The 21,988-nt window shown below is 40.9% G+C and overlaps 1 protein-coding gene across 7 annotated transcripts in view; it reads right to left on the reverse strand.

Annotated features, from left to right (window-relative positions):
* Positions 1 to 21,988, reverse strand: part of LTBP1 (latent transforming growth factor beta binding protein 1) — a 442,908-nt gene that overhangs the window by 272,599 nt on the left and 148,321 nt on the right. For 6 of the 7 annotated variants that reach the window (XM_061155622.1, XM_061155619.1, XM_061155620.1 and 3 more), the window contains exon 4: positions 20,540 to 20,709. In XM_061155622.1, coding sequence (XP_061011605.1) covers positions 20,540 to 20,709 — 170 coding nt within the window. The remainder of the gene's footprint in view (positions 1 to 20,539; positions 20,710 to 21,988) is intronic. The other variant, XM_061155623.1, reaches the window with a different exon arrangement.

The following is a 21,988-nucleotide window of genomic DNA, read 5'->3' on the forward strand; positions in this document are numbered from 1 at the left end:
GGCGGGAATGTGTCTGGTCACTACTAAATACTGAACATGTGTTTCACAGCAAATGCTCAAGAAATATCGAATGAATAAACTTCACTGACAGAGAACTAAGGAAATAATATTTATCTAAGGGATAATTGTCAGTAATTTTTTTAAAAAAATAAAGAAACTTCTATGAAACCTTTAGCCTCAAAACATTTATTTAATGCTATATTTGTCAGAGAAAAATATTTTAGTCATAAAAGTTTCAGATTAAGGGAAAGCACAGTTGTTGCTCAGGAAACCCTGCAATAATTACAAAAATTTTTTTTCCCAAAATCATTAAAATGTTACCAAAAAATGGTCAATGACATAAAGTAAAAAATTTCAATTAAACATGCCAATGACTGAATAACTGAACAAACAGGAAATAGAAATTTCTCAAGAACTTTTTCAAAAGAAAAACAGACAATTACTTGCTCCCAAAATTTCACAACATATTATGCAAAAACCAAAATGACACATAATGGAAATTTCCACTAATTTTATAAATAAAATTTAAGATGATGTCTAAGGAGTTTAGTTTTTGAATATATTTCTGATTTACTTAGCATTCATTCTCTTTGTTAGGCTAAGAACAACTAGGAAATTAAAAACACTTCTACTCAGATTCTTCAAGACTGATGTGAATTGCCATTAAGCCATAAAATCCACCCAGAAAGAGAAATACACTTTGGTTCGAAGTTCAGGCAGACTGGCAGAGGAACTAAGCAGAGGCCCAGCAATAAAGATGGTAGATTTCATCCCAAATTTCCATTTATTTTAAGAGTTGGGTCTCATTCCCCATTTCACTCATTTAAGCTTTGTTTTAGCTTGACTTGAGATCTAAGGACCAAAACTTTCACTTAGAATTGTACATTTTCTCAACTTCAATCTTGCCTTGCCAGCCAGTCTCCACTATCCCCAGCAAGAATTTAAAAGGCGCACCTTGAGTCTTAGGGATTGTTTTAATAAGCTTTCCTTTTTCTCCTTGGAGTTCTCCCTTCTTAAATAACAAACCTAGGTTCTCTTCTCTAGAAATACAACAAAAGGTCCTATTTTCATCCCTGGAACAAAATCCAGTATGTTTGAAGGTATAATATATTTTATAGTCAAAGAGGCTCACTTTTACCCAACAAATAGTTTACTTACCCAGCAGACTCTTACCAAGCATATTTGGGAAAAGAAAATACAGTTGGTAATTAAAGTAGAGAACTAGCAAAACAAACCAATGGCTCTCTGATATTTTCATTTTCTGATCTTTTCAGTAAAATATGCTTCTTTAACACCATAGACCCTGAGGGGATGCAAGCAACTGACCAGCCATCCTTCATGGGGTACCCTCCTCATTTCTGGGGTCCTACAACTGCAGCAGGCCATTGCTCCATGGTGCTTTCTTCAACAAGACTTGAAAAACCCTATCTAGAACATGTGGGAATCTCTCCTCTGCTCCTAATCCTTAATACCAGAGAACCAGCCCCTCCAGAATGAACTGTGGTTTTTGAGATATGGTGACTGCAGAGTTGAAGAAACACAAGACTTAAGTTCATAACTTTAAAAGTACCAAGAATACTGGGAGGAGCACAGTAGACCCACTTTCTCAATCCTGAATTGAGGGTGCAATTCTCTGCCTGGATCTAGAATCCTGACAATCATGGCAACCATCCTTAGTGAGGGTTACATGAGTTTGCCTAGGGATTTTTAGTTCTTTGGCATTGTGGTTCAAGATGTTCAAGAGTTTATCTCCTGAGGGATAAATACCATTGAAAAGATGCACTTTTTCATGTGAAAAGTCTCCACTTCTCTCAAACAGCCTATGTCAGCCTTCACAGCAGCTCAACTCTCTAGATTCCACACTGACCAGGGCAGTGGAAGAGGCTTAAGAGGACTTTTTCCACTGTTCCTGAATCAAAAGAACAAGCTGCAGGGCAGTAAACACTTACCTGTCTTCCATCCCTAGCACTCAGTCGATCTGGCTAGTTTGTGTGGGCTCCTTACAGAAGGAGGGGGATAGACACACTTTACATGATTCAAATTTTCTGTCCCTTAATTTTAGAACAGAATCAGAGGTTTTATTTATCCCCACATTTGTTGTTTTTCCAAAGAGAAGTCAATGAGGGCATTTGTTATCGGTCTATCACTCACCATTTCCATAAATAACATCTGCTTGTTTTGCACATGAGAACCAAGTCTGACTAAAAGGATACATATCTGCTGGGCTTCATGTTTACCAAGGAACAAATTTCACGGCTTGTTCACAAGCCTGATCAAGTGGGGGCCATTCCTCATGAGAATCTCCAATGGTCTCTACTATCTACTTGGAGAATTAGGATTCCACATAGTCTATGCAATTGTTAAAATATATATATATATTCCCAACAAAATCAAACTCCTTCAAAGGAAATGAAGACTCCTTCCCATCCACATTTGATCTACCTCAGCTTCAGCAACCACATATAGCCAAGACATCAGGCAAGCAGGACCATCCCACCATCCTCACTCACACACCTGCTTCCTTCTCACGCAGCTTCCTCTCCCCTCTGCACCCCCAGAAAACCTTTCCTCCTTTCTGTCCAACCTTCATTCTTTCACTCCCATGCATGATTCTCACCAAACTAGGCAGGACCAAACATTCCAACCTTCGACTTTTTCTTGGCTCTTTGCACATACTTCTATTTATGTATGTTTCTCTCCTCCAACCTTCCCTTGGCCACAATCAAGCCAAAGAAAACAGTTTGTATTCTCATCCTCCTTTGCTATTTTTAACATATGTCCCACCTGGTGATTCTCCCTTTTTGGGAACGGGAAAGAGTACGTGGCAAGAGGGGAGTGACAGGGGAAAGAATGCAGGGGAAGGAAATGAACTCAGGCTGGGAAGACAGGGGAAGAAAGACAATGGAAAGGGCAGAGAAGTGACTTTTACTCAAGTAACTAATACCTGGAAGTCACAAGACATTAGCGGAGTTAAATGCCATCAAGGTTCTCTTAGTTCCATAAGGGCACTTGGAAACTTCCCTCTTATATTAAAGGCAGACACAAAAGAAGAAAACGACCCGCTACACTTTACAAAAGCCAAATTTGTTTGAAAGAAAAAGTCAAAGGACAAGGCAGAGAAGGAAGTCAAAACCTATTGTACCCTGGACAGGCGTTCTGAATCACTGGAGTTTCCAGGCCAGGAGTAGACACCTTGATGTGCCTCTGATAGATCTTAACGCTTTTATGTAGGTAATGAGAACCCACTGCAAATAAATATTATATATTAGAAAGCCATTTGAGAAGTACTAAGGAAGGTGAACATATGAATATTTTTGTTAACTATCAAAACTCCTCCAAAATTTGATGGCTTCAACTGAAAGAAAAAAACTATTGAAAAAATTAGTTATATAGAAGAAAACTGGCATTTTTAAAATCTCTCAAGTAATTTAGCACTATAGAATCAGGGATATTCAAGCTTGCAGAACACCAATTCTGTCATTTCTTCTTTCCCCAGCACAAATTTCTCTCTGGCTCAGTTTTTAAATGACTCCATCAAATGGCCCCAGCTACTCTCCCCAACGGATTACTGCCAAATTCAATATATCTCATCATTAGCCAAGATTTCAGCCTAAATATCCCTTTTCTCAAAGCCTTCATATTATATCTAACTATGCTCTAGTATCATGTGATAAATAAAATTGAAAACTGATTAGTTGCCAATAAAAAATGAATTACTGATGTGTAGCTACACATCATAAGTTTTTCAGCTGTCAGCTAATTCTTTTTAGGTTACTCATTTTCAACTTTTCCCTTTTGACTCTCATCAAGATAATGCCTCTCCCGTTGAACATGGATGGTTTTAAAATGTGTCTGCAAATTCTTTTTATGTCTTTCTTCAAGAGATGATGTTCAACTCCTCTCCCCTTGAGCCTGGACTGGTCTGAGCAACTCACGTCTAAAGAAGAGATTAAAGCAGAAGAGATAGTATGTGACTTCAGAAATCAGATCATAAAAGGCACTTCACTGCAGCTTCTGTCTTGCTCTCTTTTTTGGATCACTCATTCTGAGGGAAGCCAGCTCCCAGGCTGTGAGAATACTCGAGGAGTCTATAGAGAGGCCTGTGTGACAAAAAATAAGCCTCCTGCCAATCCCCATGTGATTGAGCAATCCTGACAGCACATCTTCCAGCCTCAGACAAGCCTTCAGGTGACTGCTGCATTTCCCCTAGAGAAGGATTTGAGCCAGAACCAATCAGCTAAGTTGATTCTTAATTCCTAACCCACAGAAACCGTAAGATAATGTTTGTAGCTTTAAACCACTAAGGTTTGGAATGATCTGTTACCCAGCAATAGATAATGTAAACACACACACACACACCTTCTTCTTCTCTTCTTTTCCTTTTGCATAGATCTGAGAACATAGAAACAATATGTATGGACCTTTCTAAATGTACAGAGCACTGTCTGCATGATTGATGAACTCAAGACACATGTTGTTCAGTTGTTCAGTTGCTCAGTCGTATCTGACTCTTTGCGACCCCATGGATTGCAGCACACCAGGCTTCACTGTCCGCCATCTCCCGGAGCTTGCTCAAACCTCTGTGCATTGACTCGGTGATGCCATCCAACCATCTCATTCTCTGCCGCCCCCTTCTCCTCCTGCCTTCAATCTTTCCCAGCATCAGGGTCTTTTCTAATGAGTTGGCTCTTCACATCAGGTGGCCAAAGTGCTGGAGCTGCAGCATCAGTCCTTCCAATGAATATTCAGGGTTCATTTCTTTTAGGATTGACTGGTTTGATCTCCTTGCAGTCCAAGGGACTCTCAAAAGTCTTCTCCAACACCACAGTTCAAAAACATCCATTCTTTGGCACTCAACCTTCTTTATGGTTCAACTCTCACATCCATACTGACACTGGAAAAACCACAGCTTTGACTGTATGGACCTTTGTCAGCATGAAATGTATTGAGCACTTTCTAAGTTACAAAGTTCACATACATACCACAACCATGTAAGTAACAAACTCACAGCCATTTCATAGACTAGGAAACTACAAAGACATTCATCAGAAATTTGACTAAAGTCAGTTTGTTAGGAAACGATAGAAACTGGGTTCAGTGCAAGCGCCATTCTTTCCTCAAAATCCCAATGCTTCTCCTATACTTTTAATGAGCAGTACTATGAAAATCACATGACACTAAGTACTTGGAAAGGTTGGAATGAATGAAAAAAGTCAAGATGGAGCACATAAGGGAAGGATAGGATGAAGGAGGGAAATTAACATAGAATGGAGCACAAACAATGTATTTGGCAGTATGTTCAGTGTCATGCTCTTCCTCTCAGCTCATTTTTACAATAGTCTTATGGAATAAGTGTTAAAATTTTTATTTGACCAAGAAACTAACAGAGGTTCAGCAAGATAGGACACAGTGAAACCCCTCACTAGCTCCACCCTCCAAATATTTCAAACAAGAGTAGAAAAAAAGACATGCACAATAATGCCATTCAACCCATCTACCACACAAGGTTGTGGCGGAGGCCATATGAAATAATTTGTATGGATATGATTCATAAGATGTTAAATATGCAAATTCAAGAGGTTATCATTACATGCAGTCAGCTCTTAGTGGGAAAACTCAAATGACCAGCAACACTTTCCCCATGATATTATATATTATAGAGCAAAACACCCAAGAGCTTGTAAACATGGGAAATTTTCATCTCGAAATGTTTGCTTTCATGATCATAATGATTACTAACACTCTACAAAAAAGTAAAATTCTACTATCAACTTTGCTCGCTACACAATTTGCAGGTAAGATCTGACTGCTTCACTTTGTCTGAGAGGTATTAGAATGGATCTCAAGCAGCAGTAGGAACCCATTGATTAGAAAGGTTTATTTTGCGTATGGATTATTTTTGTTAAAAAAAATTCTTGCCAGGACTTCCCTGGTGGTCCAGTGGTTAAGAATCTGGCTGCCAATGCAGGGAACACGGGTTCGATTCCTGGCCCGGGCAGATTCCACATGCCACAAGCAACTAAGCCCATGCGCCACAACTATGAAGCTTGCACACCGCAGCTACTAGAGCCCACACGCCTACAGCATGCACTCTCCTCCACAACGAGAAGCCTCTGCAATGAGAACCCCATGCATCACAACTGGAGAAAAGCCATGCATAGCAACAAAGACACAGCACAGCCGAAAGTTAATTTTAAAACACAGACAGGAGCTCTATATTTAAATAATTTTTGTAAAGTCTTTACTGAATCTGTCACAATATTGTTTCTGGTTATGTTGTGGTTTTTGGTTTTTTGACCAAGAAGCATATGGGATCTTAGGTCCCTGAACAGGGATCCAACCCCCTCCCTGTGCATTGGAAGGTGAAATCTTAACCACTGGCCCACCAGAAAAATCCCCAGGTAATTTCTTAAAAGTGTCATCAACATTAAAGTCCTACATATAATAAAGTTGAAAAAATTTTAAATATAGTCAAATTTTGACTTTGGACTCCCCTAAAAGTAACGTAGGCTAACTGAATTCTGCCAAGAGAATACACTGGTCATAACAAACACCCTTTTTCAACAACACAAGAGATGACATGGACATTACCAAATGGTCAATACCAAAATCAAATTGATTATATTCTTTGTCGTCAAAGATGGAGAAACTGTACATAGTCAGCAAAAACAAGACCTGGAGCTAACTGTGGCTCAGATCATCAACTTCTCATAGCAATATTCAGGCTTAAACTAAAGAAATCAGGGGAAACCACTGGGCCAGTCAGTTCAGTTCAGTCGCTCAGTTGTGTCCAACTCTTTGCGACCCCATGAAGCACAGCACGCCAGGCCTCCCTGTCCATCACCAACTCCCGGAGTCCACCCAAACCCATGTCCACTGAGTCAGTGATGCCATCCAACCATCTCATTCTCTGTCATCCCCTTCTCCTCCTGCCCTCAATCTTTCCCAGCATCAGGGTCTTTTCAAATGAGTCAGCTCTTCGCATGAGGTGGCCAAAGTATTGGAGTTTCAGCTTCAGCATCAGTCCTTCCAAAGAACACCCAGGACTGATCTCCTTTAGGATGGACTGGTTTGATCTCCTTGCTGTCCAAGGGACTCTCAAGAGTCTTCTCCAACACCACAATTCAAAAGCATCAGTTCTTCGGTGCTCAGCTTTCTTTATAGTCCAACTCTCACATCCAAACATGCCAGCCAGGTATGACTTAAATCAAATCCCCTATGAATATGCAGTGGAGGTGACAAATAGATTCAAGGGATTAGATCTAGTAAATAGTGTGCCTGAAGAACTATGGATGGAGGTCTGTAAAACTATACAGGAGGCAGTGAACAAAACCGTCCCAAAGAAAATGAAAAGCAGGAAGGCAAAGTAGTTATCTGAGGAGGCTTTACAAATAGCTGAGGAAAGAAGAGAGGCCAAAAGCAAGGGAGAAAGGGAAAGGTACACCAAACTAAATGCAGAGTTGCAAAGAATAGCAAGGAGAGACAAGAAGGCCTTCTTCAATGAGCCGTGCATAAAAATAGAGGGAAAAAACAGAAAAGGAAAGACTAGAGATCTCTTCAGGAAAATTGGAAACATCAAGGGAACATTTCACCCAAAGATGGGTACAATAAAGGACAGAAATCGTAGAGACCTAGAAGAAGCAGAAGAGATCAAGAAGAGATGAAAAGAATACATGGAAGAATTGTACAAAAAAGATGTTAATGAACTAGATAACCACAATCATGTGGTCAGTCACCCAGAGTCAGACATTCTGGAATGTGAAGTTAAGTGGGCCTTAGGAAGCACTGTTGTCAATAAAGCTAGTAGATGTGATGGAATTCCACTAGAGCTACTGAAAACTCTGAAAAACGATGCCATCAAAGTCTTGCACTCAATACATCAACAAATCTGGAAGACCCCAGGACTGGAAAAGGTCAATCTGCATCCCAATTCCCAAGGACAGTATTAAAGAATGTTCAAACCATCAGACAATTGACCTCATCTCCCATGCTAGTAAGGTCATGCTTAGAGTCTTCCATGCTAGGCTTCAGCATTATGTGAACCAAGAACTTCTGGATGTCCAAGTTGGGTTTAGAAAAGACAGAGGAACCAGAGATCAAATTGCCAACATTTGCTGGGACCATAGAGAAAGCAAGCGGATTCCAGAAAAAAACATCTACCTACCTCTGTTTCATCGACTATGCTAAAGCTTTTGGCTATGTGGATCATAACAAACTATGGAAAGTTCTTAAAGAGATGGCAATACCAGATCTTTTTAATTGTCTCCTAAGAAACCTGTATGCGGGTCAAGAAGCAACAGTTAGAACCCTGTATGGAACAACTGGTTCAGGATTGAGAAATGAGTATGACAGGGCTGTCTGCTGTCACCCTGTTTATTTAACTTATACACAGAGCACATCATGAAAAATGCCGGGCTGGATGAGTTACAAGCTGGAATCAAGATAGATGGGAGAAACAACAACTACCTCAGATATGCAGATGATACCACTCTAATGGCAGAAAGCAAAGAGGAACTAAAAGAATCTCTTGAAGTGGGTGAAGTAGGAGAGTAAAAAAGCTGGTTTCAAACTAAACATTTAAAAAAAAAAAAAAAACTAACATCATAGCATCCGGCCCATTAGTTCATAGCAAACAGAAGGGGAAAAGGTGGAAGCAATGACAGATTTCTTCTTTGGCTCTAAAATCACTACAGACGGTGACGGCAGCCATGAAATCAGAAGACAATTGCTTCTTGGTAGAAAGTATGACAAACCTAGACAGTGTGTTGAAAGCACAGACATCACTCTGCCGACAAAAGTCAGTATAGTCAAGGCCTGTGGTCTTCCCAGTGGTCACGTACGGTTGTGAGAGCTGAACCTAAACAAGGCAGAGCACCAATGAATTGATGCCTTCAAGCTGTGGTGCTGGAGAAGACTCCTGAGAGTCCCTTGGACAGCAAGGAGATCAAAGCAGTCAATCTTAAAGGAAATACTGAATACTCATTGGAAGGACTGATGCTGAAGCTAAAGCTCCAGTATTTTGGTCATCTGATTTGAATAGCTGACTCATTGGAAAAGTCCCTGATTCTGGGAAACATTGAGGGCAGAAGGAGAAGAGGGTGTCAGAAGATGAGATGGCTGGTTGGCATCACAGTGCAATGGACATGAGCATGGGCAAACTCTGGGAGATGGTGATGGACAGGGAGGCCTGGAGGCTGCAGTCCATGGGGTAGCAGAGTCAGGCATGACTGGGCAACTGAACAACAAAAACAAAAGTAACTTACACAAAGAGCTAAAGTGGCACTCTTGTCAGTAAACACTATTTGTTTTGGCAATTTTCAACTCACTATACTTTTGGTTTCTGACAAATACATGTGTAACGTGTAAGGTGATGGTTTAAATAGTCAAATAATGTATGAATGCTACTGATACAATGTAATACACTGAATGAATGCATATGAAACACTTAGTACAGTGGATGGCAAGTAGTAAGTGCTAAATAGGTAAGGAGAAAGACAAGGATGCAATCCACATATTGTCTTTGGGGAAGACAAATGAGCCTATGTCCAAATTTCCTAATTAGCTGACCTTCAGAGACATGAATGTAACTTACAATGCCAAAAGCAGGTTTTTTAAATATATTTTTTATGTTCCTGAGGTATATTAAGGTGTGGTTTGGAAACTGGGATCCCTGACAAGAAACATTATGAATCACTTTCTCCACTAAGAGTATTTTTAAAACTCCTTTTTAAAAAGGCATCTAATTTTGCTGTATTTCCAGGTTCAAGACATGGCAGGGTGCGTCTGATATGAATTTATACACTCTCCCCACCAAGCACCGTGGTTGCCTGAAAACCCATACCAAAAACAGTGATGAATGAATAAAAGGTATAATGGGGTTTCGGAAGTCTTACGGAAAGTGTTCCTACTCACACTCACTAACGAACTGTAAACTGGACATTCTCCATTCCATATGAGCAAGAATCCTGAAACCAAAAATCCTAATGGCTGCTCAGACATAAATGTGGTAAAACAGCAGGTCTTACTGAAACCAGGCCAGGCAGAACAATTCTTTACATGTTTCAATAGTCTTGAGGAAATGATGGAACTGACTCATCCACTTCTTTGTCCATTGCCGACCCACCCCAAGTTTTCATAGAAGTAAGGGGGTGGACAGGAAAAAGAGCTAGAAAATAAGAGTGAAGAAATATAAATCGACTGGTGTTTCCTTCTGTCAAATGCAACATCTGATGCTCTGAGATGTCAAGACACGCAGTGTTAAGAGGGAAGGATACAAACAGGACATGTGTTAGCTACAGTCTCTGCCGCAGTGCAGTGTGTGTGTGTGTGTGTGTGTGTGTGTTAGTCATTCAGTATTGTCCAACTCTTTGCAACCCCATGGACCATAGCACACCAGGCTTCTCTGTCCATGGAATTCTCCAGGCAAGAATACTGGAGTGGGTTGCCATTCCCTCCTCCAAGAGATCTTCCTGACCCAGGGACTGAACCTGGGTCTCCTGCACTGCAGGCGGATTCTTTCCCATCTGAGCCTCCAGGGAAGCACACTGAGAGAGGTGCACATTATATCTCAAGTGACGGAATGGTACAGTAAAGCTGTGTGCAGCAGTAAGGGGGATAAGCCTCAAGAAGATCCAGAACAGCCAGCACTCATGGAGACTAGGCATATTTCAGTAACTGTACTGACGGTGAGAACCCACAGGACTTTCAGCACCCCATTATATGCTGCCATGTCCCCAGTCCTTTTCAGAAAAGGCTCATGAACTCCTTCTACCCAACATTAATGTGACAAAAAGTTTCTCTCTGGCTGCTTCTGCTTCTATGCGGTGTTACGCTTTTGTCACAAATGTGTACTGCTTAGCTCTAACTTACATATACCTTAAGAGAGATTCTGATTCATTTCCTCAATATCATCCCTGCTGGGGGAAGCTCTTCTGCCAAGATACCTTCTAAGGCAGCTCATCAGCTCAGATCACTTTTCGTGACTTAAACATCTTTCAGTTTTCTAATCCACTCTGGCAAGAAAATGTAGTCACCCATAATAGGTTTTGTTCAACTACATATATCCTATCTGATTAAAACAGTATTGTCTACTCTGCTGGACTAACAGACTTATCCAGATTATTTCAGAAATTAAGTCTTCTGCCCTTCTGATAAGGTCACCTAAGTTAAGAGGTAGACATTAAAGGAGATCAGATACATGTCTTTCTCATTAACAAAGAGTGGAACCATACCAGGCCTCTCACTGGCTCCCTACCATTTTACCCACACTCCATCAGTCAAAGCAAGTCACAAGGCCAAGACCAAAGTCAAGGGGTGGGAAGGTCCACTAGACCCACTGGGAAGCTACAGCAAGAGGGAGGCCTCAAGAATATAAGAAATAAATAAGATGTATATTTTTATTCATTCTAGGATGAATAAAATGTCATGGAAAAAAAAAGTTTAAAAGGTCAGGAGAGCATTAACAGAAATATATGCACCTCCTTCTCACGCTATAAAAACAAACCAAACCACACTTAAACAGTTCTCCATTTTCATTAAATCTTTACAGTCAAACAAAAACAAAGGGGAAAAAAGTCTCAGGGCAAGAAAATATCTACCTAACTGAATCACAAAGGGAGAAGATAAAATTAAAAGGTTTTGTTTAGGGGAAGACTACTCTGTAACGCTGAAAACCAAGGCAGAGGCCCCTTCAGCAGCCTGCTGTGGAATGTCAGCTGAACACGTGGGAGGAAGCACTCTGGTTTCTGCTGGCTCTGAGGCAGGCGGCTGTGATCATGAGATGCACCTGTAGCTGTTAAATGGTGGTCGTTAAAACAAGCAGCGGCAGCTGTCTACTGCATGTGGTTCTGGGCGTCATTAAGGGACATGGCTCAATCCCACACAAGAAGCCCAGTGGCCATCGACCAGAACCACGACCAACACCCTCTCACCATTCCTGTGGATGTTAGCTTGCTTGCTTGCTTTCAGCAAAGCTTTCCAAATCTGTTTCTAGGATACAGGGATTTTTTTTTAAGTAACTATGATGTTTTTCCCAAGACCAACCACTGCCTACTTAAGATGTTTTCATTTAGTTAAACCAGTACCTTGAGTGAAACTTGTGAAATACAGATAGGGCTACAAGAATTTTTTTTTTTTTTAATGGACACTTGAAAAGTGAAGAGTGACAGTTGCTCAGTTGTGTCCAACTGTTTGTGACCCCATGGACTGTTGCTCGCCAGGCTCCTCTGTCCATGGGATTCTCCAGGTAAGAATACTAAAGCAGGCAGCCATTCCCTTCTCCAGGGGATCATCCTGATTCAGGGATCGAACCTGGGTCTCCTGCATTGCAGGCAGATTCTTTACTGACTGACCCACCAGGGACCTTGGAAGAAACGTGTAAAGCACAGTTAGGGCTATAAGAAATATTTTTTTAATGGATACTTGCTATATAGACAATGTAAGAAGCTCCAAAAAGTAAATGTTTAAATAGTATATATTTATATATTTGATCAAATTTTCATCATTGAAAGCTTACCTGCCAGAAGAATTACTCATACAACCATGCTGCAGTTACCTCTTAGAGAAAAGGGTTTTCCTCCTACTTCAGCCATGTATTAACTTCTACTTTTGCATGAGAGGAGCAAGGGAGGAAAAGGGCAGCTGGCTTTTAGCTTAGGTACATTTCAGTTTCACAAGAGGCTAATACTAAGTCAAGGCTGAAAGTTAATGTGCAACTAAAATCACAGAAAATTACAATGCAAAAACTTCTTTAACAAATGTCATATAAAAACACACGCAAAAAGGTCCTGAGGTCTTTAGCTCCACAAAGTGGGTACAGATTCACCAAAAGGCCACTATTTCAAAGCTAAGAGGACCTTTCTATAAGGAGACTGACCCACAAGAAAACAAAGCATTCTACTTTAATTCCTTTTATTAATATGACATCTCATGAACAGTATTCTTGTATCAAAAGTATCATCAACTCTAATGATGATTAATTCTACAGCAGATTAGTTTCCCATTTAGAGGAAAAATCAAGGCAAGCCCTGGGTTTCTGGTAAACAAATCCTAAGGCTGAGTAGGCACCAGCTTTTTTCAAATGCAATTTTTCTCCTCTCAAAATGCTGCTTTGTAGTTTGCCTCAGGCAAACCGTAAATTCCTGTGCCTTATTTTTCCTTAGAAATATCACAGTTTGGTCACAGAATATTCTGGAGCCACACAGTGTTTCTCAATATCTTGAACTCAGTCTCAACACCCAGAAATATCCTTGGATTGGTTTATTTGTTATGAAATCTTGGGCCTTTTGGGATTAAAGAGCCTCTTTCTCTGGCACGGAAGGCTACCCACTGGGGAATTTAAGTTACATAATCCTCTCACTCTAGGTTTTCCTCCACTGTTTTCATATTGCTGGATAAGCCTCTTGGCAGTGTTTATAATCAATCTGTGTCTACCACCGCCTGCTATCTTAAACTGCGCGTGAGTAATCAGGCTGCAAGAAGTTCATGTTCACATACCTTCTGGACTGAGATGTGACCAAACAACCCCTGGATGAAACAAACCACGCACCCTCACCCCTCAACTGAGACACAGTGGCCACAGCAAGACCACACATGAAACTACTTCTACAACTACTTCCCTTTAATGGAATCTGAGTTCTTAAGGACATCAACTCAGCAAACCCTGGTGTTCACTCACACGCACCTGCCTGCTTTCTCAAGTACTTTTTATACCCAGTGTGCTCATGCTTTGCTGTCTAGGCTTTCAGGCCAACAAGGATATTACCAGGATTAGTAAAGACTGGGTGATTTTCTTCTGGCCATCTCAGTGCTAAGATCCACACTGCCACATGGCTGGGAAACTGGCTCAAGGTTCTCGATTCCCACTCAGACTATGTGGGTGATCAAGTAGCTTCAGGAACTTGTTGATTTTACAAGGGAAAAAAGCACAGAGTTTCACCATCATTCCTTCTTCTTCAAGGCAGTAGGTATCTTAATATCCTTTTTAAGTGCTAAATTGCTTGTTAGTTTGCTTCATGTAAGCTAGTCAGCTTCATGTGAGGTCATTTCTGGCTGGAACAACTTCCACTGTCACTTAGCGCTGGCTGGACTGGGATGGGGCTATTCCCTCGAGACACTGAGCTGCACATGACAAGCTAAAGCTGGTTTCCAGGAGACCAGGACTTTCAAGCACTGAAGAAAACACATCTACAGAATTCTCCTCTCTCCAAAGTGCCCACTTTGTCCATCTGCAAAGCTTTACCCTGGTGGGGCTCCCATCCAATCAGGATCTATCAGAGAGGGCATCTCAGAGACCTGGGACTGCCAGCACACTTGATTTCTCCTTCTCTTTTCTCCCTTCACCAGGGAGACCTTCCCATCCATCCACTAGAATGATCTTCTTATTGTTCGTATCCTAAACTTCAACACCCAGATGAGGTGCAGGTGGTTCTCAGGACCAGACTCTTCTTCACTCATATTTTCAAACTGTTCCCCCTCTAGAGGTCTCCCACACTGCAAATTCATCCTGCACTTAAGAATCTTCTTCCAACGCTTCTCATCTGTATTTATTATGTCTATATTTGCCTTCATCTAGCTGCCACTCCATGGTTTCTCCCCTTTTTTATGCAAAGGCCCAATGCATGGAGGATGAATTGGGTCTTCCTTACTCTAAAGCCAACTTCCATCTACAGTGGGTGCTCTGAACTTCACCACTGACTCCCTCCCTGTGAAGATTCTGCAACTGGCATTGGGCATCCAGAGCCTTTAATGAATATTCCTGCCACCGTCTTGAAATGGCTGGCACAAGCACAACCGTCCAGGCCAAATACTGCCTGCCTATCCTTTAAACTTCAGACTTGTTTTGCTAAAGCAAAATTCTTGGATGTTCTCCTCTAACCTTCTGCAGAACTACTCTCTTCTCTCAGGACAACCGGGAAGATGCAATTTTAATGGTAACATCTTCCCTCTATCAGTCTGCAGCCACAGAAAATCTTCACTGCAGACACAGGAACTTTTTCTCCAGGGGAGATACAACACTTGTCACCAAATCCTGAGATACTTTCAAGTCTTATGCTTCTTGGTGGTAGTGCGAACGTAGCCTGACAGCTAGTGCTAGCACTTTCTACCACAGTTTTCCTAAAAGAGGAAGCCATGTGCCCAAAGGGCCTGTGCAGTTCACAGTATGGGAACACGGATGGCAGGCTGGCAAGAACTGGGCTGCAGGGACCTGGGCAGCAAAGTGGCCCACTGGACTCTGCCTCCCTCTCAGACCTGCTGCGGGGGGCTGCCCCATCTTCAAAATGGGTAGCCAGGAATTCCAGTCAGCCCATGACTGACGGGGAGAGAAGTTGGGCTGACTGGCTTGTTGCAAAGCCTGGGAGGGGTCAACCCAGACCACAGGATCCAGAGCTAAGGTATTTCCTGGGGTCCCAGGGCAGGCAGGATAAGGTTTTCTTCTGTCAGAGGGGGACTAATGGGGCTGATACATACTTCCTGCATCACTAACACTGCTTACCTAGGCAGAAAGGTTATGTTTAACAACTTAAGTAAAAATTAAAAGTGGGCTTCCCTGAACTTTTTATAATTGAACAGTATCACGTTTGCAATGCCAATAATCACTCACTCATGTCCCTCAACATATTAGGAGATAACCTGGTATTAATAACTCTTTTAAGAGTCTGATTTGTATCAATTTTAAAAACTTTAGGCAGTATATAGAAAGGTGGTGTTTGCCTTAACAGAAATTTAAGATTTTGATTTTGTTGAATCTTAAGTAAAATTTCAACAGGCAATTTTAAAATATAATTAACCTTTTTAAAAGCTAAGAGCATCTTGATAGGAAAACAACTGGAATAAACAATGAGAAACCTGATTAGAAAAGTCTACATTTCTAAAAATTTCCAAATATCAAACTGAGGTAAGAAGGGAAAAAAGTTGAGAAGGTAAATATTTAAATCAGAGATTCCCCAATTTCCCATCTCAAGGACTCTTTGTATAATTTGCAAATTAATAGTCTAGGGAACTATTCCAGCTAAAAGGATATTTCTGCTCATCCTAAAGCACTCTTTTATAAGTAACTCCACATTCTACCTAGGAAGCTCTCCATTATTAACCCTGAGATTAAAAAAAAAGTCCTTCCACCATTGACCATAATATAAATATTATTTTCTGGTTTCAATAATATTAAGCATCCCATGGTGGTTTTTTTTTTTAAAGCACAACAGCAGATGGTCTGGGGTGAATACTTAATACCCTCAAGGTCTTTTTCTAGTACTTTATATCAAACTAATCTCTTTAAGTGTGAGATATTTGGGTTTGCACTTCAGTAGATACTAAGATGCAGAAGGCAATGGCACCCCACTCCAGTACTCTTGCCTGGAAAATTCCGTGGATGGAGGAGCCTGGTAGGCTGCAGTCCGTGGGGTTGCTAAGAGTCGGACACAACTAAGCAACTTCACTTTCACTTTTCACTTTCACTCCTTGGAGAAGGAAATGGCAACCCACTCCAGTGTTCTTGCCTGGAGAATCCCAGAGACGGGGGAGCCTAGTGGGCTGACACCTATGGGGTCACACAGAGTTGGACACGACTAAAGTGACTTAGCAGCAGCAGATACTAAGATAATCTGAACTGTTTTTATAAAATCATCTTTAAATGTTATCATTATGTCATTTCAACTTTCCTCCCTCTAGACTAAAAGTGTGAATTCTACTAAACCAACCATAACAGAATTTGGTTTACACAGTCAAATCTGTCCTACAAATTACCAAAGAAAGTATGGGTAAAAGCAGACCTCCTCTACCCAACACCATTCTTAGCACTTCTCAGAGAACCAGTGGCCTCCATTTCTGGAAGATTTTGTAATTATTTATTTACTTGCAAATAACTAAGACTTTTCATGTTATTTTTAACATAACATGGGTTTACCATATTCACAGTTTGTGCAACCATCATAACCATTTAATTCCAGAACATTTCCATCAGCCCAAAAGAAACTCTCTACCCATAAATGGTCATTCCCCATGGCAGCTGGCAAACTACAGCCCATGGGCCAAATCCAGCCAGCTACCTGGCTTTTAAAAAAAAACAAACCTACCAGCTAAGAATTTTTACCTTTTAAATGTCTACATTTTAAATAGTTACATAAGTACCTATATTGTTGTTGTTTAGTCGCTCTGTGTTGTGTCTGACTCTTTTGTGACTCCATGGAATGTAGCACGCCAGGTTCCTCTGTCTATGGGATTTCCCAGGCAAGAATACTAGGGTGGGTTGCCATTTCCTTCCTTAGGGAGTCTTCCCAATCCAGGGATGGAACCCACATCTCCTACTTTGGCAGGCGGATTCTTTATCATTGAACTACCAAGGAAGCCCAGGTACTTATATACAACATCCTCAATTTGCGTATTAGCTCCCAATGCCTAAAGTATTATCAGGCCCTTCAAGAAAAAGTCTGCAGACTTCTGCTCTAGATGATACTCATGCAAATTAAGCTCTATTAAGACCAACAAATAAAGAGAAGCACTATTATTAATTTATCACTAGAGATATCCAGTAACCAGAGAACACTCAACCCAGGAAGGAAAGTTACGAGGAAGTAACCCAGAAAACTGGTAAATGAATTAGATCAAAATAGGAAAAGCAACATGCAGACACTGGAGAGGGATGGTGAGTTATACCATCAAAACCTTAAAAGATTCCAGTGAAGTATTGATTGCCCCTAGCAACTTGACTGTTTCCCGACCTAGGCTGTTCTAGCTGGTGAGTGCTTCACTGAACACTTAAACACATCTTGCCTTACTAAACTGATCACATACCTCCTCAACATTTCCCTGCTATTCTGACCAACTCCCTCCTCCCTCATCAAAGGGCAACAGCAAATCTTTATTCACTTGCTCTTGCAGGGTTGCTGCCTCCTCCTATGATAAGCTGATTAAGTTACTCAATGCTTAGAGCTCTAGGTTCACATCCTTATTGAACAACTGTTGTGGCATGTGTCACATTCCTTTTAATGGCTGAACAACCAATTGTAGGATATACTACATTTGTTTGTCCACTATCAGCTGAGGAACATTTTGGTAATGTTCACACTCTTTGGCTATTATGAATAATGCTGCTATGAACATTTGTATATAAACTCAATATAAAACAACATTTTGTATATACAAATGTTGTATATACATATAAACATCAATATCATACCAAGTGGTAACCAGTTACTGTAGGCTACCTTTTAAAAATATGTGTCTATATATCCCATTTAAAGGGGGAAACATTTGTTCTTGTTCTTACTGTTTTCTCTAGTCCTCTCTGCTTCTCAAAAGCACTAGCAGTGGACTATTATGACACATTAACCCCTCATTTTCATCCCAAGATATAGCATGTCCACCTGATTGTATCACCTTCTGTTTTTCCAGAGTCAGAATTATCTATTCTCTGTTGGACCTTCAAATTCTTCAGCATAATAAGCTAATCTGTTTGCACTGGATCCCTTTTATAAAAATTAAAGTGAAGTGATTAAACATTTCTGCCTTTTGCCTGGGGGGGGGGGGGGGGGGCCAACGCAAACCATATACCTACTATACATCTGGATATAGGGCAACAATACCTTTAGGTCCTTCGACTGACACAACTTTTACCTCTTGGATCCTAGTTTTAATCTTCCTACTGTTGCTCTCACTCAGTTTTGGTATTTTAGTCTCCTTAATAGTCCTGCCAAGTTATCTGTTTTTAAAACTCTGATTAGCCCTCCAGCTCCCAGCAGTGCTCTGGTCTCCACCGAAAACAGCCACATCTCTCACATGGTCCTTCCTACATACCTATCTCTTTGGTTTAGTTTCTTGGCCTCTTTTTAAACACCAACTTTTGATAGGTTTGAGAGAGAACGCAAGAGTGATCATGATCAGCCTAAATTACTTAACTAGCTCCCCACTATGGAGAAACTACATTTAAAAACATGATCAGTGGGACATTTATGGATAGTTCACATTCTCCTGAAATGTAATTTCATCTCCAACATTCTCCTAAAATGTGATTTCATCTCCCCAAACATAGTTCAACAAAGGTTTGAGAGTTTAAAATATATACAAACACACACGCACACACACACATATATATACACACACAGTGTGAATTTTCATTTCAGTAATAATCGATAACCAACCCAAACCAGTCTAGTCTCCAGTCTTAATATCAGAGATTCTCAAAGCATATTTTTTTTTCTTTCAAAGCATATTTTCTTGACACCTTCATGAAATGCAGAATTCTTTAATCAGTTTGATAGTAAGCTTTCAAAACCTCTTCCCATTATATTCTAATTTGGAGAGCCTCTACAAAATACAATCTACCTAAAGCTCCAAGAAAGTAAGTTGTAGCTCTTTTTGATTTTTTAGTTTGAGATTAGAAAAGTATTATATACTCAGGAAGACCTACACAGAACAAGCTATCAAGCACTGATATCAAAGGATCTTTAAAAACAAGATGGATATACCTATTGTTTTGCAAATATAACTTGGAAGTTATCTTGCCTAAAGGGCAAGGAGATGATCTATACAATTTCTCCATTCTTCCCTCATCATCCCAATAAATCACCTCAAACCATTGCTCTGGGATCCAGCCTCAACTCAAGAGCACAATTTTCTCAAAAGATGAAAAGTGTAACGTATACACCTTATATTAGCTACTCTTTTTGTTAACTGAGCAATTCTGGGAGGTGGGGGTGGGCCTTGGGAGTCAAGTCTGTAGAAACACAGTCTTCTGAAGTGCCAAACAGTAGTAAGAATTCTCTCAGCTCTCCACACTACCCTAGGTGGTGAAAGATAGTCCTTTTCAACCTCACAACTGGCATTCTCTTTCACTACTTATGGTGCAGGCCATCTGTCAACATGAGACAGAGCAGGAAGCTGCTGGAAGGCGCGAGCATCCAACTCTCCCCTTTGAACGGTCTGCCGCCTCACTGAAGAACATTTTCTCCAGATGCTGCCAGCAGACACTCTGTAATACCTAAACCACAAATCATCCATTCCCCACCCTTTGCACCAGGGCTTGTCCCTGAACTTCCCCCACAGTGAGATATTAACCACGCTGGCCACTGATGCACTAGCTCTTCACAGACTTGGTAAAAACCTGCCACACTGTCTAATCTCTATAACAAAAACGTGGCCCTCCTAACATAAACACACTCACTGTAGGTGAACCTCGGAGTAACTCAGGACACTGCAGACATCTCACAAGGAACAAATCCTGGCTAACTCAACAAGGAAAATATTTTATCAATGTAAACATGTCAGCCATACAACTGTACAGAAAATTAGAGCAAGTATATTATGGAAATGGAACCACCTTGCAGAAACAGATTTACAGGTGGGTCACTCCAGAGTTTTCTGCCTTTCCTCTGAAGAAGGCAACTGTCTTGCTGTCTGATGGTTTTAGGAACCAGCATGGGCTTTTCAAAACACAATTCTTGAATTTTGTCTTCTGTGACACATTAAAGCCATCTACACAGAGCAAAGTGTTTCCAAACCGTGACACTGAAACTTAGAAAGATGACTCATAGGACATACTCACACTGAAAAGGTGCTGCCATATGATCCTGCCCGAATCTTAAAGGGAACGAACCTTCAGTGGACTGCTCTCCGGAAATCACCTTCTGGGCTGTGAAGTACGTGGGCTTGAGCACGTATTCCTGGGTCTGGCCATGATGTATCATCACATTCTGTGAAGAAAGGGGTGTCATCCTGCAAAGAAACAAAGTAAGGATAAGGAAATTAAAAACGGACTTTTAAAAGTCAACTAAGAATGAAGGAATAAGAAACCAGTTAAACTTGGAAAGGGGCATAAAAATGCCATGCCAGGATAATTTTTTCCTTCAAAACTGTAGTCATGGCACAGAAAGAACTAATCGCTGACCTCCAACAGAAAGGGGATCCTGTCTGTCTAGTCTTCTTGATAAGGACATATAGGCCATCACTGATGGAGTTTATCAAAGTATTTAAAAAGTGCAGCTACCAGGACTTCCTTGGTGGTCCAGTGGCTAAGACTCTGAGTTCCCAGTGCAGGGGCCTGGGATAGATCCCTGGTCAGGAAACTAGACTCCGTGTGCCTGAAGTAAAGATCCCACATGCCTCAAGTAAAAATCCCACATGCCCCAACTAAGACCTAGTGCAGCCAAATAAGTATGTATTTATAAATATAATATTTAATATATTAAATTAATATAATTTATGGTAGGTATATTATATAATATATATTAAACATGTAATATATATTAAACATAATATTTACTATAATATAATATATAAATATAATGTATACCATAATTGGAGGAGGTCTCACTCGGTCGCATCCAACTCTTTGCGACCCTATGGAAGGTAGCCTACCAGGCTCCGCCGTCCATGGGATTTTCCAGGCAAGAATACTGGAGTGGGTTGCCATTCCCTTCTCCAGGGGATCTTCCCAACCCAGGGATCAAACCCAGGTCTCCTGCATTGCAGACAGATGTTTTACCATCTAAGCCACCAGAGAAGCCCTTATACCATAATTACTAGTCCTTAAGAACAGTAAGAATAACAATTTATGCTATCATTTAGTCCCTAAGTCGTGTCTGACTCTTCAGCGACCCCACGGACTATATTAGGGCTGTCCCTGCTATTTCCCAGGCAAGAATATTGGAGTGGGTTGCCATTTCCTTTGCCAATAACAATATATGAAAATCTTATAATTTCATCAATGACATGAGTCAAGATCTGAGAATCTCCCTCCCACCCCCCACCCCGAGGGGATATATATACACACACACACATATTTATATGTTTCGCTTCACTGAACAGCATAAACTGGCTTCCCAGGTGGCTCAGTGGTAAAGAATCCACTTGTCAATGCAGGAGACACAGGTTCAATCCCTGAGTTGGGAAGATCCCCTAGAGAAGGAAATGGCAAGCCACTCCAGTATTCTTTCCTGGAAAACCCCATGGACAGAGGAGCCAGGTGGGCTACAGTCTATGGGTCACAAAGAGT

Source organism: Dama dama, chromosome 11, assembly GCF_033118175.1.
Source record: "Dama dama isolate Ldn47 chromosome 11, ASM3311817v1, whole genome shotgun sequence".
In the NCBI taxonomy this organism is placed as follows: domain Eukaryota; kingdom Metazoa; phylum Chordata; class Mammalia; order Artiodactyla; family Cervidae; genus Dama; species Dama dama.